Source organism: Accipiter gentilis, chromosome 18, assembly GCF_929443795.1.
Source record: "Accipiter gentilis chromosome 18, bAccGen1.1, whole genome shotgun sequence".
Lineage (NCBI taxonomy): Eukaryota > Metazoa > Chordata > Aves > Accipitriformes > Accipitridae > Astur > Astur gentilis.
In genome coordinates, this window is record NC_064897.1 from 14,981,796 (window position 1) to 14,995,804 (window position 14,009).

The 14,009-nt window shown below is 42.2% G+C and overlaps 1 protein-coding gene across 10 annotated transcripts in view; it reads right to left on the minus strand.

The window, feature by feature from the left end:
* Positions 1 to 14,009, minus strand: part of CALD1 (caldesmon 1) — a 198,573-nt gene that overhangs the window by 52,859 nt on the left and 131,705 nt on the right. The window contains exon 1 of one of the 10 annotated variants that reach the window (XM_049822543.1): positions 3,446 to 3,671. The exons of the other annotated variants lie outside the window; for them this stretch is intronic. Within the exon in view, the coding sequence (XP_049678500.1) occupies positions 3,446 to 3,492 (47 nt within the window). The 5' untranslated portion in view covers positions 3,493 to 3,671. Of the gene's footprint in view, positions 1 to 3,445; positions 3,672 to 14,009 lie in introns of those variants that run through there. 10 annotated transcript variants of the gene reach the window in all.

Here is a 14,009-nt window from a genome sequence, read left to right on the forward strand (position 1 = left end):
CCAGAGTTACTCAACTCTCCTCGCTTTCTTACAAAATCCTAGAAATTTGATTCTCACAGAGTCATGACTTCAGACTCAGGTGGATGCCCAAAACTCCACACAGATTAATCCAGCTTTGTTCTCCTGACACCCAATGCCTTCCTTATGCTAGAAAAAGAAAAGCATCCTTCACTAAGGCAAGAACGCTGCAAAATCTCAGAGATGTTTCCTTGTAGTCCTGTCCTTTCTCTGCCATAATGTTTCTTCCACCAAAGATAATTTCACTCAAAAATGTTTCAGCTCTTCCAGTAAATTTCTTCTGACCCACCATGACGAAAGTTCCTAAATCTAGCCACAAAATCTTGAACTGGGCATACAGTCTTCAGTAGCCACTGTCCCTGTTCGTGTGTAAGCCAGACACCAAAGCACATGTATTTCATTCAGGTGGTGACAACTAATACATCAAGAATGCTTCATATACATGGAGTATTGTTACCACAGTGTTTAACATAAATATGCAGGTCCACCACAGATAAACGTATTTGCACCAAAAACACTCACTCACCATCCCAAGTGTTTTGGACTTCATTCCTAAACATCAGGCACTGACCTGCAACTTGGATATAAACATTGGCGCTCACAAATGGACAGGACATTGTAAGAAAAGTACCTATTTCTTGGCCCATAGTACACTTGTCACTGTTGGGGAAGAGCCACTTTCAGAAATTGACTGGGATTCTTAGCTTTCAAAATGGAGACATATAGGCTCACTACAGGCTAACATCTTTGTGCATCTCATCTTTAGTTACATTTCGTCCACCTTATTTTACCTCAGTAATATAAAAAGGCTGTTACAAATTAAGGTTTCAGGCCATTGTCCACTGGGGAACTGGAATGAAAAGCATGGCCAACAGAGAAGACCAGAAAAAAGGAAAGAGATAGCTTCAAGTGAAAATGAAGAGCATTGATTTTTGGAGTAGAATTAACCACATAACATAGTGCCACCAACACTGCTGCTGTCCTGTCTGTGAAGAAGTGTCCTCTTCAACCCTTCTCTTCTCCTAACAAAACTAGCTGTTTATCTGTCTTGAACATCCAGCCAAGAAACAGAAAAGATAACTTACAATATGAAGAAAATGTTGTGAAAGAGTGAACTTCCAACAACCAAACTGCCCACAAACTGTCTGTGAAGTTTGAGCAAAAGCTATAATTTGCTGGAAGAAAACATTCTACCTGTTGGCAAAGATGACTTCTGCTTTCCCTAGGAACATGCACAGTAAACACTTTAGTTTCCAGCAAAGTGAGCCAATTCAATCCTTATACATTTATTAAGCAGTCTTTGTATTTTCAGGCCAACCGGAATGATTTCTTGGCTACGATGAGAGCTTCTGCTTTTAATTTCTAGCGTATCATACGCTAACAGGATTATATTCAGCTATTTAGCAATTACAAAATTTTCTACAAATTCTACAAGTACACTGAGAGCATAAAGGGTATCTTTAAAAGATGCAGCTGAGACGATCATATAAAGGGGCCATTAGAGGACATTTGCAAGAAGTTAAAAATCACATTGTACCTCATTCAAAACAGTGCAATAACAGCTGCCTCCTCTTCCCTGGAAAGTCTCCAGAGGGTTAATTTATAAGGATTTTAATACTCTCTTTCTTTTCCATTGCAATCTCCTGAGAAGACATGAGCACTTGGAATGATTACGTTATGCCTCAGCCTGGGAAGGGCAGTATTTCATCATGTATTTCACCGAGCAATGCTTTGAAGAAGCCTTTGTGGGTAATGCTAAAGGTGTCTTCCTCGCTTTGTGGCCTGAGGTCACGGAGATGTTTGTTAAAAGGGAATAAATCAGTTTCCAAATTTCGGCCACACATTTGATTCCTGAGAGTCCTCATCAAAGAGAGCTTTGCTTTTCTTCCCCAAATATGCTACTGTGAGTCTTGACAAAAGAAAATCCGTGTCTGGTTGTCAAGGTGTGTCTGCTCTTGTTTAGAAGCTGCTACAGGACACAAACCTCCCAAGATACAGGAAACCAACTGTATAATAGCTAATCATGCTTCAAGAAAAAAGGATTGAATTGTTTTCAGTCAGATATAATTTCACTGACTTCAGTGAACTCACTTCACATAACATAATTGTGGGTGCTACAACATACACAAGCTAGGGCATTCCTCCCAGCACTTGCCCAACACTCCGGAGATACACCAGGCATAAAGTTAGCACACTGCTGGTTCCCTCTTTTTGCCCAAAGGGGAGTGGAGGAGAGCCTCTCTCAGCAAGGATAACCAATGATTTTCTAGTTTTTTAAGCAAAACAGCCAGACCCTGACAACTAGCTAAACTGGCCCCAATATAGACCAATGAAAGGGTCTGAAAGTCACCTCAGAGGCTGCAGCCTGGGTCACTGCACTCAAGGCCAGCTCCCCACAATAGGTATCAAAAGTCAAGGTTTCCACCAGTTATATCAGTGCTAAAGTGCCCAGATCTCACCCAGTTCGCCCTCTCCCCTCCCTTGCTTTCCCCTCACACTGGTTGCAGAGAAATTGGTGCTTCGCCACAGCTGCTCCCCGTTCCTGTACAGCAGTACGGGAGGGCTGGCTACCATGGCTTGTGGCTGTATTCCACCACGGACCAACACAAAACAAACCCATTTGACACGCTCTTAGTTAAATTACTATTTATTGCCCAATTTCTGAAATCACAATGAAGGACTTCAGATTCCTGGAAGGGACTTCTTGGAGGGGCTGAGTTTCAGAAATCCCTGAGCTCCCTCTCCCTCCAAGAGCACAGGATTTCATGCTGGAAACTCCAAAAACAGGCACCCAGAAATCCCAGTTGCATTTCAAAACCTCTCCCAAATTTTAAACAAAACCCTGATATAAATCACAGGTTTTTAGAAACATAGTAGTGTCCTGTTTCCCACCCCTCAACACATAAAGCAGACAAATAAAACAACAACACAGGACCCAAATAAAGCAGATCATTTCTTTGGCAGTATTACACAGGCTAATTGATTTTCTTCTCTTGCTTCCCTCCCACATTCAGGGATGAATGTGCCATGAGGACTTTATTTCCTCAGTGAATTAAGCAATCTGAGTTATGCGAAAGTTTTCACACAAACTATGAAACTTCTGCAAACTTCCCATTAACAGAACTCCAATTAGCAACCAGTCCTTCCAACATATTCTTTTGCCACTGAACAAGGCAATTTAAATTCTGCAGTTCAGGTAAGAGAAATGCATAAATGCAAAGACTTTTCCTTTAGACAATAGAGCATAATATAGCAAACAGAGGAGCAAAAGAACCCGGTCTGCATTCAATGCTTTTTCTCCAGTTCAACCAGCTTCCCAACTTGTTACACCATTCTGTCCCCCGTTCCCATTGCCACCATCCACCACTTCCTACACAACACCAAAAGGCTAAATCCATACAGATATCATAATAAATCGGCAACTCACTTGGAAAGGCTTGACAAGTTCTGCCTGCAGTATGATCTGCTGATCATGTCTGCAGCGTATGAATCAGTGCAAACTGCTGCCAGCTCCAGGGAGCAAATGGACGGATGATCAGGGCGTGGAATGAGATAATAAAAATGCCATTATCCTTTCAGGCATGCGAGACTCAGTGGATGCTCTTTCCACCCCACAGGTTAACCATTTGGTCCGTCCTGTAGCTCCTGTAATGACACACTCTATTTGCCTGTTGTCAAGCTCATTATCTATCTTATATCCTCCTCCCCTCCCTTCACCCCCCTCTGTTGTGTGATCATATGATTATTATTTTTTTTACTGTATTCTCTCTAATATATCCTCTTTGCTATATCTGGGACCCCAGTTACAGAAATTCCTGCAGATTTCTCAGTTGCTCAACTTGACCAACAAATGCTCGCTTCCCATTCAGCTTTCACAAGACAAGCTTCTGTTTAGCAAGCTTGTCTGAGCACCGAGCAGCCTGAACACTGCACAGAAGTGCCTTCACAAGTATTTGCTTGTAGGAAAGTCACATTCCAGCCTGCCGAAAGATGATGAGGGGAGAGGACCCAAATATAAAACCATGGTCCAGGAAACAGTCCTCCTTTTTGATCGTAAATCATTGCCTAAGCATTTTGCAGGCGCTTGCATCCAGTCTAACTTGTGAAAGGTCAAGCTGGATCAGATAGCTCAAAAGACTGGAGGGCTGATTGCCAAACAGGAACAAATCGGGGGAGGTGGGAAGTAGCTGCAAGCTCAACTGCAGTCAAGGTAAGACCATCTTGTGTTTAGCAAAGAGATTAAAAACAGGGCTGGAGCTAAAGCCAACCTAACAGACTCTCCTCAATGCTCTTCCGTCTAATCCAGTGAACGAGGCAGGAAATATGAATGCAAACAAAGTGATTTAAATGGAGGCACCATCAGTTACCACGATTTCACATGCTTGGCTCTCCTACCCCTTTAAGCCCGCATATGTGAGTAAACTGAAACAGCTTACTGTGCAGTCCTGCAGCCATTCCACCCCAGGCTCTGATCTTGTTAAACCTCATAAATTACAAGAGTGGGTGTGGATGGATTAGTACTCCAAAGGGAAATCTCTACGGCAAACTCGCCATTCTGTGGGAAGGAGTGTCTAGGTTCAGTAGGTGGCACTCTTACCTTGGAGCGAGCACTGAGGTAATCCGCTCTGCACAAAGACATGGAGAATGCTGCCTGTCCAAGGAGGCATCAACCTTGACAGTTTGGTTTTTTATTCAGAGCTTGCAAGAAACCAATGGCTGCACATTGCTCGGGGCACTGATACTCATTTACGTTCTGCTCAAATCCTGCAGTCAATAAGTGCATTTTTTTCCTCCTCAAAACTCCCTCTACAGTTTCAAGGAGATAGATTTTCGTGAAAAGGTAACAATTCTGTGCTTTATAGATAGGTGAATGATTCCCATGCAAGAATGTACCGTGCAAGCTCAGGGGTTTTTGCACACTCAGAAACAGGTCTGCGATATCCCAAGAAGTTGCTACTTTTTCACCTACACTTTCTGCAGATCCAGCCCATTGTTCTAACGTACATGTAAAAAAACCATCTTTTAGTGTATAAAATATACAGGAATTCTGGTCTGGAGCAAGGAAGGGCCGATAGTACTGATTGCGAAGGGAGAAAAACATGGATTCCATTTCTGTCACTGCAGAGACATCTGCAAATGAGATGAGGGTGCAGCAGGCAGGCCATCTCCCTTTCTTTTACTCAAGGGAAAGAGGGCATGTAAAGCAGTGTGAATGCGTAGAGTCCTTAAAAAAGGCTGGTGAGAAGGGAGTCATATTTGCTTTTCCTGGAAAATGCATTTCTACTACTACTACTAGGGAATTACAGAAGCAGAATTCTTCCCTCCGGAAAAGCATTAGTTAAACAAAGATTGTACCGCTGTTCTGCCAAAATGTACATTTTAATCAGATGCCAGATGTAAGAGTTGCTGTTTATGAAACTATAAACTGGGTTCCAAGGCAGCCCTACAGATTTCTAATACAGGTCTTTATTTACTACTGTGTCACAGAAACATTTTTTTTTTCCACTTGAGTGAGTTCTACACTCTTTTCAATCCATCCTAGAATTGCAGTGCTCACAAACAAAACTGTTTCCACACAGGATAAAAATAAAAGCAAATTGACTATCCTTTAAAACATTACACTCTACATCTTCGAAGAATACTTCCAGATTTTTTAAAAATCTGCCCCTACTGTCATGCAGATTCTGGCTGTAGATGGCAAATCTGACCTATTTGTTGGGTCATTAGCAACAGGGGAAGCCTCTTGCACTTGTAGTAGACATCAGAACTGTTTTAAAATGTCCCCCTTAGACTAGAACAGTCATAAGAATCCCAATTTCTTTTTCTTTGCTTTTCCATATAATGTCTTGAACTATAAAAGTCTGGAGGAGACCTTCACTCTAGATGAAACACAATGATTCACATAGTCATCCTATTCTTTCTTTGGAGCAAGACTTCTAACACCAAATTGCATCTTCTTGCCCATACCTCTATAGCACTATTGAGAATAGATATTATTTGCTTACTGACTGAACAATAAGCAACACAGGTCACGCAGGTCTATCCTCAACACATGCGTCATCTTTGCCTGCAAATGAAGAACTGAAGATAAATAAGGTGAGCAAATCCCATTTCCAAAGAGTATCAGCCTTTCTGCCCTTGCCAACAACTGCTCAAAGCACTCTGCAGGTTGGTGTCCCACATATTAATTTTTAATTTGACAGCACTAGAGTTGATTTTTTCTTTTTTTCCCCCATCCAGAAATTGCTACAACCATGATTTGTCACCCTTGCAAAGCTGCAAGATCAAACGTGCAATTCTGGACACAGGCATGTTAATCCACTGTGTATAGGCAATGAGCATACTGCTAAGCAGACCTGGGCTAACCCATCATATGTGCAGCATACTGATGCACTGGTGAGTGCCCAGGAGGCTTCACCTTCAGCTGTCCTCAGAGCTATGCCCATCATTTAAGTCATAAGGCACATTCAGCTGCAGAACATCACTGTTTTAACAAGAGCTACAGGGACATTTTGTGATTCAGGTTGCAACACAAAGGAGGGTTCCGCCAAGGCCAACGTGTGCAATGCCAGGCATTCAGCGCGGACTTAGTGGCTCCATAAGTTTACAGCAATGCAGAACTGGTTCTCCAGAAAGAGGCTAACAGCCAAGATTTTGCCATGCTTGCAACCCCTTTAAAAAGAAGTGGGAGGCGGATCTGAGTCAGTTATAGATCCTTGCACTTAATAATCCTTTTATTATTTCAAAGCCAAATATTTGTTGTTTACTTCAGTAACCTGAGAGGGATACTCTTGGTACACTGTGGCCTTGAGGTGAAGATCTTGCATATGGAGTAGGAAGAGGCAAATCACCTTCCCCTAGATCATTTCAAAAAATTCACATGGGCATCTAAAGCATGAAAAATGGTGGGGGCAGGAGATGCATGTCTCAACCTGCTTTCCTTGTATGTTCTGATGCTTTAGAGATTATTACTTGGCTCTAGGACACCAAAACCCCCAAGGAAGACACTAGAAAGAGAAAAAACTAAGTAAACAAACCCTAACTAAACTAGGGCACTTGAGAGGTGTCTTTCACAACAATGAACTCAAGTCAAATGGCTCTATAAGAGCGTAGGCTCATCTATTACAACAGTGAAAGGAATTACAGGGCCTTTCCTAGCTTCTCAACATTAAAAGCAGCAAAATGAGGAGGATAAAGGACACGAGAGCTTTCCAAAAGGAAATTATTACTGGGAGGTTCCAATGTCTACTCATACGAACAATAGGAATGTCCAGAGGTCATCCAGAGAGCCAGTTAATATTTTGTTTGTTATTTTTACTTTAACCATTCCTGCATGCAAGGCAGAGTTTTCAGTGAGCTGATCACAACAGCCCATGAATCCTTTTTCTCTTAAGATTATAGTGAATTTAGAGCCTGACATAGGTACACGCACCATCCAGACTATGCCTTTCCATATGTAGCCTATTCCTTTCTATACATGTTTGTCAACAGCAGATTTGCTGTGCTGCCTACTGTTCTTGTCCTGTTATTCAAATACCTTCATGGTTTTTTAGCTTTGTTTAGTCCTTTTCCAAGCTGAGGCAGTTTTAAAATGGGCAGGCAAATAATTTACAGAAAAGTATCTGATCCGTTTCAGAGACAGTATATAGCTCATCCTGCACCGCCTCTCCTCTGTGCCACTAGTTTCAAATAAGTAGGCAGACTTGTAGAGAACTTTGCAAAGCTACTGGCATTTTGCAAGAGAAACAGAACTCTGTTTTTTTATGAAAATCTATTCTAATGACATTAACATCTGCTCCTTGTTTGAAGAATATTTTTAACTGTTCCCTCCCTGGGAAAATTAAAGATGCCACAGTTTCTTTCATGTTCTCATGGAGTCGACAAACCCTGTTGGGTTTTTTTTTAAGGTCTGTTCTGAAAGGCCCCAATACAGTTCACTGCAGGGAACTCAGTGTATGCATCTCACAGGGCAAAAAGCATCTGCATTCACCCTCCCATGAGATTTCACTCTAGGACACTAGCATGTGAGCAGGGACTTCATTTCACAGATGAACAACACTTGGCGTATTAAATCATATGCAGTAGGTAAAGTCTGGCAACCCATACATAAGGTCTTGGAGTAAATCTCTTGAGTACTCATAAAAACAAGGCTATGTACTTCATCGTCAAATAATGCTGAACTGTCTCTTTCTATGTTTGGTTTTGGGTTTTTTTCCCATCCAGTTTTACATATCTCAAGTAACAGAGATTCTGCCTTTTCCCACTGGTAAGTCTTCTGCACTCTTACAGGGCTCAGCACTAAGAAACCATCCTATGGCTATGACATCTATTCCTCCCCTTATATTTTAACTGTATCCTCCAGTTATATCTAACTGGATGCCTATAAACAGCAGCAGTGCCAAAAATTTTAACATGTTCAGTGAAACCTCTGAGTAATACTTACCCAGCCATGTAAGTGCATATATGTATTAAAATACATACTCAGGTTGGAATATGTAGTTTTGGGTTTGGACATTAGCATGTGCAAATCATGGAGTCACATGCAAACAGAGTTTGCATGCTCACATGGATACATTATCATGTAGCTAATGCCTTAGCAGACAATAGAACTATTTGCATAGACAAGTTCTGCAGGATTGGGAACACAACCCTGTACATCAAAATGCAAAAGCCTGAAGCCTGAAATTGTAAATATTTTCAGTAATGTACTTCCAGATCCTGAAGACCCATACAGAGCCCATGCAGCACTCAATCCTATCTGATGCCTGCTTTGCTGGGACAGGCCAGCCTTGGGTATCGCAGGCAGAAGTTTGGTCCTCTGCAGGGAAGAGAATTTTCTCTGACTATCCTCAGTTCTTGAGGTATTGATATTATCCTGCTTTTCACATGGAAAAGTTACTGACTGCATGTATGGCTGTAGCAGTAAACAAAAACTCTAAGACAAGTGTTAAAATGATATTCCAAGGAGAACTTCCACTGTAAATTGAAACTTGATTAGAAAAACATATCTGCTGGTGTTTGCATTCTCTATCAGTTACTTATGGGGCAATGCACAATCCAGAAATGAAGCAGCATAATATTTCACGGGTGTGATAGACTATTTCCACCACAGCATAGCTTTTGTTTTATGTCATGTTTTCACTGCTTTCAAATAAACACTAAGATCCAAACAATAGTCTCCATATAAGAGCCAGTATATAGCTACCTTCCGGTCATTTGAACAACTGTGATGGAGGAAACCATATCAGAGAAGCATTCACAAAGGCTATCTTTACCTCCTCTCCCTATGCCCTGGCACTGTCACTAGCGAGGGACAGACTCTGGTCCCCTCCTGCTCTGAGCAGGAGCCCATTTCTCTCCAGCTGCCAGCAAAAGCAGAGAGAAGGGCCACCGCTTCCCCATTCATTCCGCACCCATTCTTTTGTGCTTTATGCGTTTCAGGGACACATGCCAGTTCTCACAGCAATAAAAAGCAATCTATTATTTCTGGCTGGCCAATTTTTAAATTTGCTCTCTCATTTATACCTGAACTGTAGCTTGCTTGGAGCAATAACTCTATTAATAAATTTCAGCTTTAGCAGCATGAAAGATAGTACTCAAAGCCCAGAAAACCTGCGACTGGACTTGTAGGACTTCTGCTTACAGCCTTGTAGGATAATACTTGCAGAGTCCACAAAACTGAAAGCTGAATAAGCTGCCAATGATGTAGATGCAAGTTCTCTCCACCCCAGCTGTTTCTGGCAATAGTTAATTTCAACAACACTTTCAACAAGTTTTATATAAAATTATTAATGTTATTTTTAATATATTAACAGGCATACTCCAAACATTACTATTCACTTCAAACTTAGCCACAAAAGCCAGAAAGAGCCACAATGTGGTAGGTGTGATACAAACATTGAGGATAGATGCATCTCTAGCCAAAACAGGTTATGCCTTGATTTTACTGCTGAGCGGGCATGGGTAGATGCCTTAAGCCAAAGCTCCTTAACAGAAACCCCAGTAAACAACACTAAACTCATGAAGTGTGAAGCGTGGGATCTATGTGCCCTTGTGTGCCACCACATAACAGAAGGATCATCCACTGTCTCACTTCAGTCTGAAGCCATGGTGTGAGTCCAGGCTTCAGGCTTGATCCTTCTCTGCTGGAAGAAGTTACATAAATGTGTGCACAGGCACACACGCACGTAGCTTTGGAAAGAGGAGAGCATTTCCTGCTGGGCCAATTTATGGAGACGGTCCTGTACCAAAAGCTCCTATCTTATGATACTTTGAATTTTACTGGTGAACAACTTCCAAGCCCCGGTCGGGATCTCGACTTCACAAACAACCCAATAAACTCAGCTAGCAAAAGCCATCCGAATTCCACCGAAGGCAGCGACTGTTCAACAGCTTATGCCACTTGAATGGCTCAGAGGTATTCAAAACGCAAACCTCCGCTAGAAATACCTAGTTTGGGCCTTTCATACCCCTGCACTTAGTTTAAAAATATGAAATTAGAGCCTCAGACGAGGACCCTGCCTCGTGCAGATTAATGATCAGTTATACCCCTGTCTGACTGGACTGCTCATTTTTAATATCTGGTAACGGCCCTTAGGTGTTTTGGAAGGGGCTTTATTTCACTAGCTACACAGGGATTACCGACTAACCGGATGCTCCCAGGAACTTTCGGAGAGCAAACAGTGTCAGTTTATTTAATAACTTTCAAAGTGAAACTAAAATCTTGTCCAAATCATGTCTCCTCTGATTTAATTAAAACACACCACACATACTGCACTGCTCTGTTAATCATTAACAAAGTTAATTCAAGACAGAAGATGAGTCTTTTCTTTTCTTTCCTTCAAAAGCCTCCAGCCAGTGGAAAACTTAAAAAAACATTCCTAAAAAAGACCAGTACAGTATGATTTTTGTTAGAATGGTCAACACATCGGTATGTTTCTTCCCTTTATTCTGTATTTCTGATTCCTATAGGAATGCATGTTAAGAGAGAGGGGTTTTTTCCTCTTGCTTGGCAAAATACCTTTCCCAAATTTTCTAAATATTGCCTGGTATTTGCGTCAATATGACAGTCATTGGGTTTGACAGGAATCAGATTGCTAAACCCACACAAAAATGCTTTGGAAATTAGGGGCTAGTTATACATTCAATTTCATTCAAATCCATTTTAGCAAACTGGCAAGGAGTGGATCTGAACCATCCCCATTATCCCTTCACTTCTGTGGTTCACAACAGAGGTTTCTTCAGCATGCTTATCTCTATCCTAACTTTTAGACTTACTCGCAACTCCTGCTGTCTGATAAATCTCCTTAGCACTCCTGTCCCAATACGTTTTCACTTTCCAAGATGACCTAGCAACCCAGGAAACTTATTCTCCCTGTGCAGCAAGCCTTTCCAACTTCTTCCAGGGAGGAACTGAAGAGGAAATTTAACAGTGTTAGAAGTGTAACGCTATGTGGACTGTTCAAGAAACAGGATATATCTAACATATATTTTTCCAATAGTTCTCCTTTTTTTGAAGGAGACCAAAACAAAACAAAAAAACCTCCAACAAATAGAAAACATTTCTTTCTCCACTTTCTTCAGGTCTGAGAAAAATCTAAACACAAAATCTTCCAGTCTCATTGGTACAGTTGTTATCTAATGGGATTTCCCTCTCAAATGCAACAAAGGGTCAAGGCTGAACACTTTCACAAGGCCTGTCATATCAGATCAGGACAGCACTCCATCAAGGCTGGATTCTTGCCTCCAGCCATGGCTCACACCTAATGTTTTAGAGGAAAGAAATGGGAAAAGAAAAAAGGCAAACCACACTGCACCTGGTCCATTGAGCAAAGCTCTCCCTGCACAGCAAAATTCCTTTCTGCCCCCTGCAGGCAGGCAGCTGGGGCTCTGCCATGTACAGGCATTGCTGTCTGCACTGCAGGGTCTTAAAAAAAAAAAAAAAAAAAAGTAATTTATTGCAGGGTAATACACATAAAAGGGTATCAAGGAGTTAAAGTGAAATCATCATAAATGATCATTATTCACATCACAGCATGTACATTGGGACACAATGATCTGGGGACTTAAATTACTCCAGTGCAATAAAAGACCCAACTATATTTTTTCTTTGTTATTTCTCTGCATACCCAAGCGCTAATACTTATTTCTGTACTGAAGTACCTGAAATCTATTTTAACTTAGTAGCAACGGCATGTGAACAACTCTAAGGCACCGAGTATCTACTTCCTAGCTTCTCCTGGAAAATGGCTCTCGGGTCACACCTTACACTATCAGGATAGGCCAGGTCTAAGCAAACTCTCAAGGCCATGGTTTCTTCCCATCTACACTGTACGCTCTCAAACCCACATTAAGAGGCGTGACCTGTCTGCAAAAGGACAGTCCAATGTGCTTGAGGCTCCAGACCTCACCCATGCTACCCAGATGCCCTGGGTGGAGACAAGTGCAAGCACCATTACAAAGAGCTGCCCCAGCTCAGCCCCTCCTGAGCACAGCCCAGCACGGCCAGCAGCAGGCACCATGGACGGGAAGCCTTGGACCACAGGCCTAAACGCTTTAGCATCTGAACCGTTATCCACACAGGTAACGGCGTGTTAGGAAAGCCTCTCAGCTCTGGTCTGCTGAGCACGCTCGAGCCCCCAGGCACCTATGCGTAGCCTTGTGTCCCCCCGTCAGCACAAAAGTGTGAGCTGCTCAGGAGGCAGACCCATGGGAAGGAAGGAGAGGGGCAGCTGCAACCCTTACACTGTACATGGGTCGTTTTGTTATTTTGCTAGGTCTGTTTTGGTTTTCATTTTAAAACATCTTATACATTATGGTATCCATGAAGAAATGCATTTGTAAACAAACATCTGTACGGTGCTCTCTGTCTGAAGACAGAGTCTGTCTCAACTCTTCACCATTGTTCACAGACTTGGGAAATCATCCCCGTCAGTCCAGCAGCCCGTGACTGAAGGATGAAGCGGCACCATGTGGGTGACAGGTGAAGTCTCCAGGCTGAACGACTGCAACCTGGGCATGGTTCCCTGTCACAGCAGGGTCACGTCCCTCCTTCAAAAGCTACCCATCATCACAACAGCCTAAAGATTTCTTAACATTGATTGGAGAGATGGATCGTACAATGAGGGTAACCTCAGAGACACCTGAGCAGGGACGGAGTAGCATGCATTCCCCAGCTCTTCTTTTCTGTGGGTGTTACACAGAAGCTTGCGTGAGGACTTCAACCATGTGCCTAGGTAAGCATCCAAGCGGTTTGTCAGCCAGCTGGCTAACAGAGTGAGAAAAGCCTCATAGATTTGATAGTAGGAAAAGCGGATGTAAGTGTTCACCTGTGTTTAAGGGAAACTGATAAATACGGAATTATTTTCTTCCCACAATCTTTAAAACCCAATTACTGGACCACTCTCACAAGGATCAGCATCCCTTTACAATTGTCCTGGATCTCCCATGCGACTGCACAGTGTTCTTTGGGACTTGATTTGGTTATGAAAATACACCTTCCCCAAACTTGCACTAGCCAGTAAAGTTTTTTGACATGCTACAAGATGGTGAAGAAAGGTCCCGAACCTCAGCTGTTCTTTCACTAGGCAAAGTAACAGGCAAATCCCCTTTGTCACTACTGAACATAAAAAGCCCTTATCAGCTCTCACCAGCTGGGATGGTCTTGCATCTTCTGCAATCTGCCACTAACCAATAGTCTCCCTTTTCCATTCAATTCCTCATATTAAGATGGTAAAACTGTCAATAAGTGGCTTAAGACAAATGTAACCTTTTCCCAAAAAATGCTGACAGACTTGTCTTCAAGGAGATTTAAATAATGTAGCTATCAAAAGAATTGGTAGCGTTCCAACTTATATAGAGAAATATTGACCACTGGCTACAAAGAAAAATTATTTTCATTTTCAAATGGCAAACCTCCCCTCCAGATCTGCCAAAACCTGCAGCCTGAGCTCTAGAGCTGTGTCTGTAGTTTCATAATGACATTTTGTGCC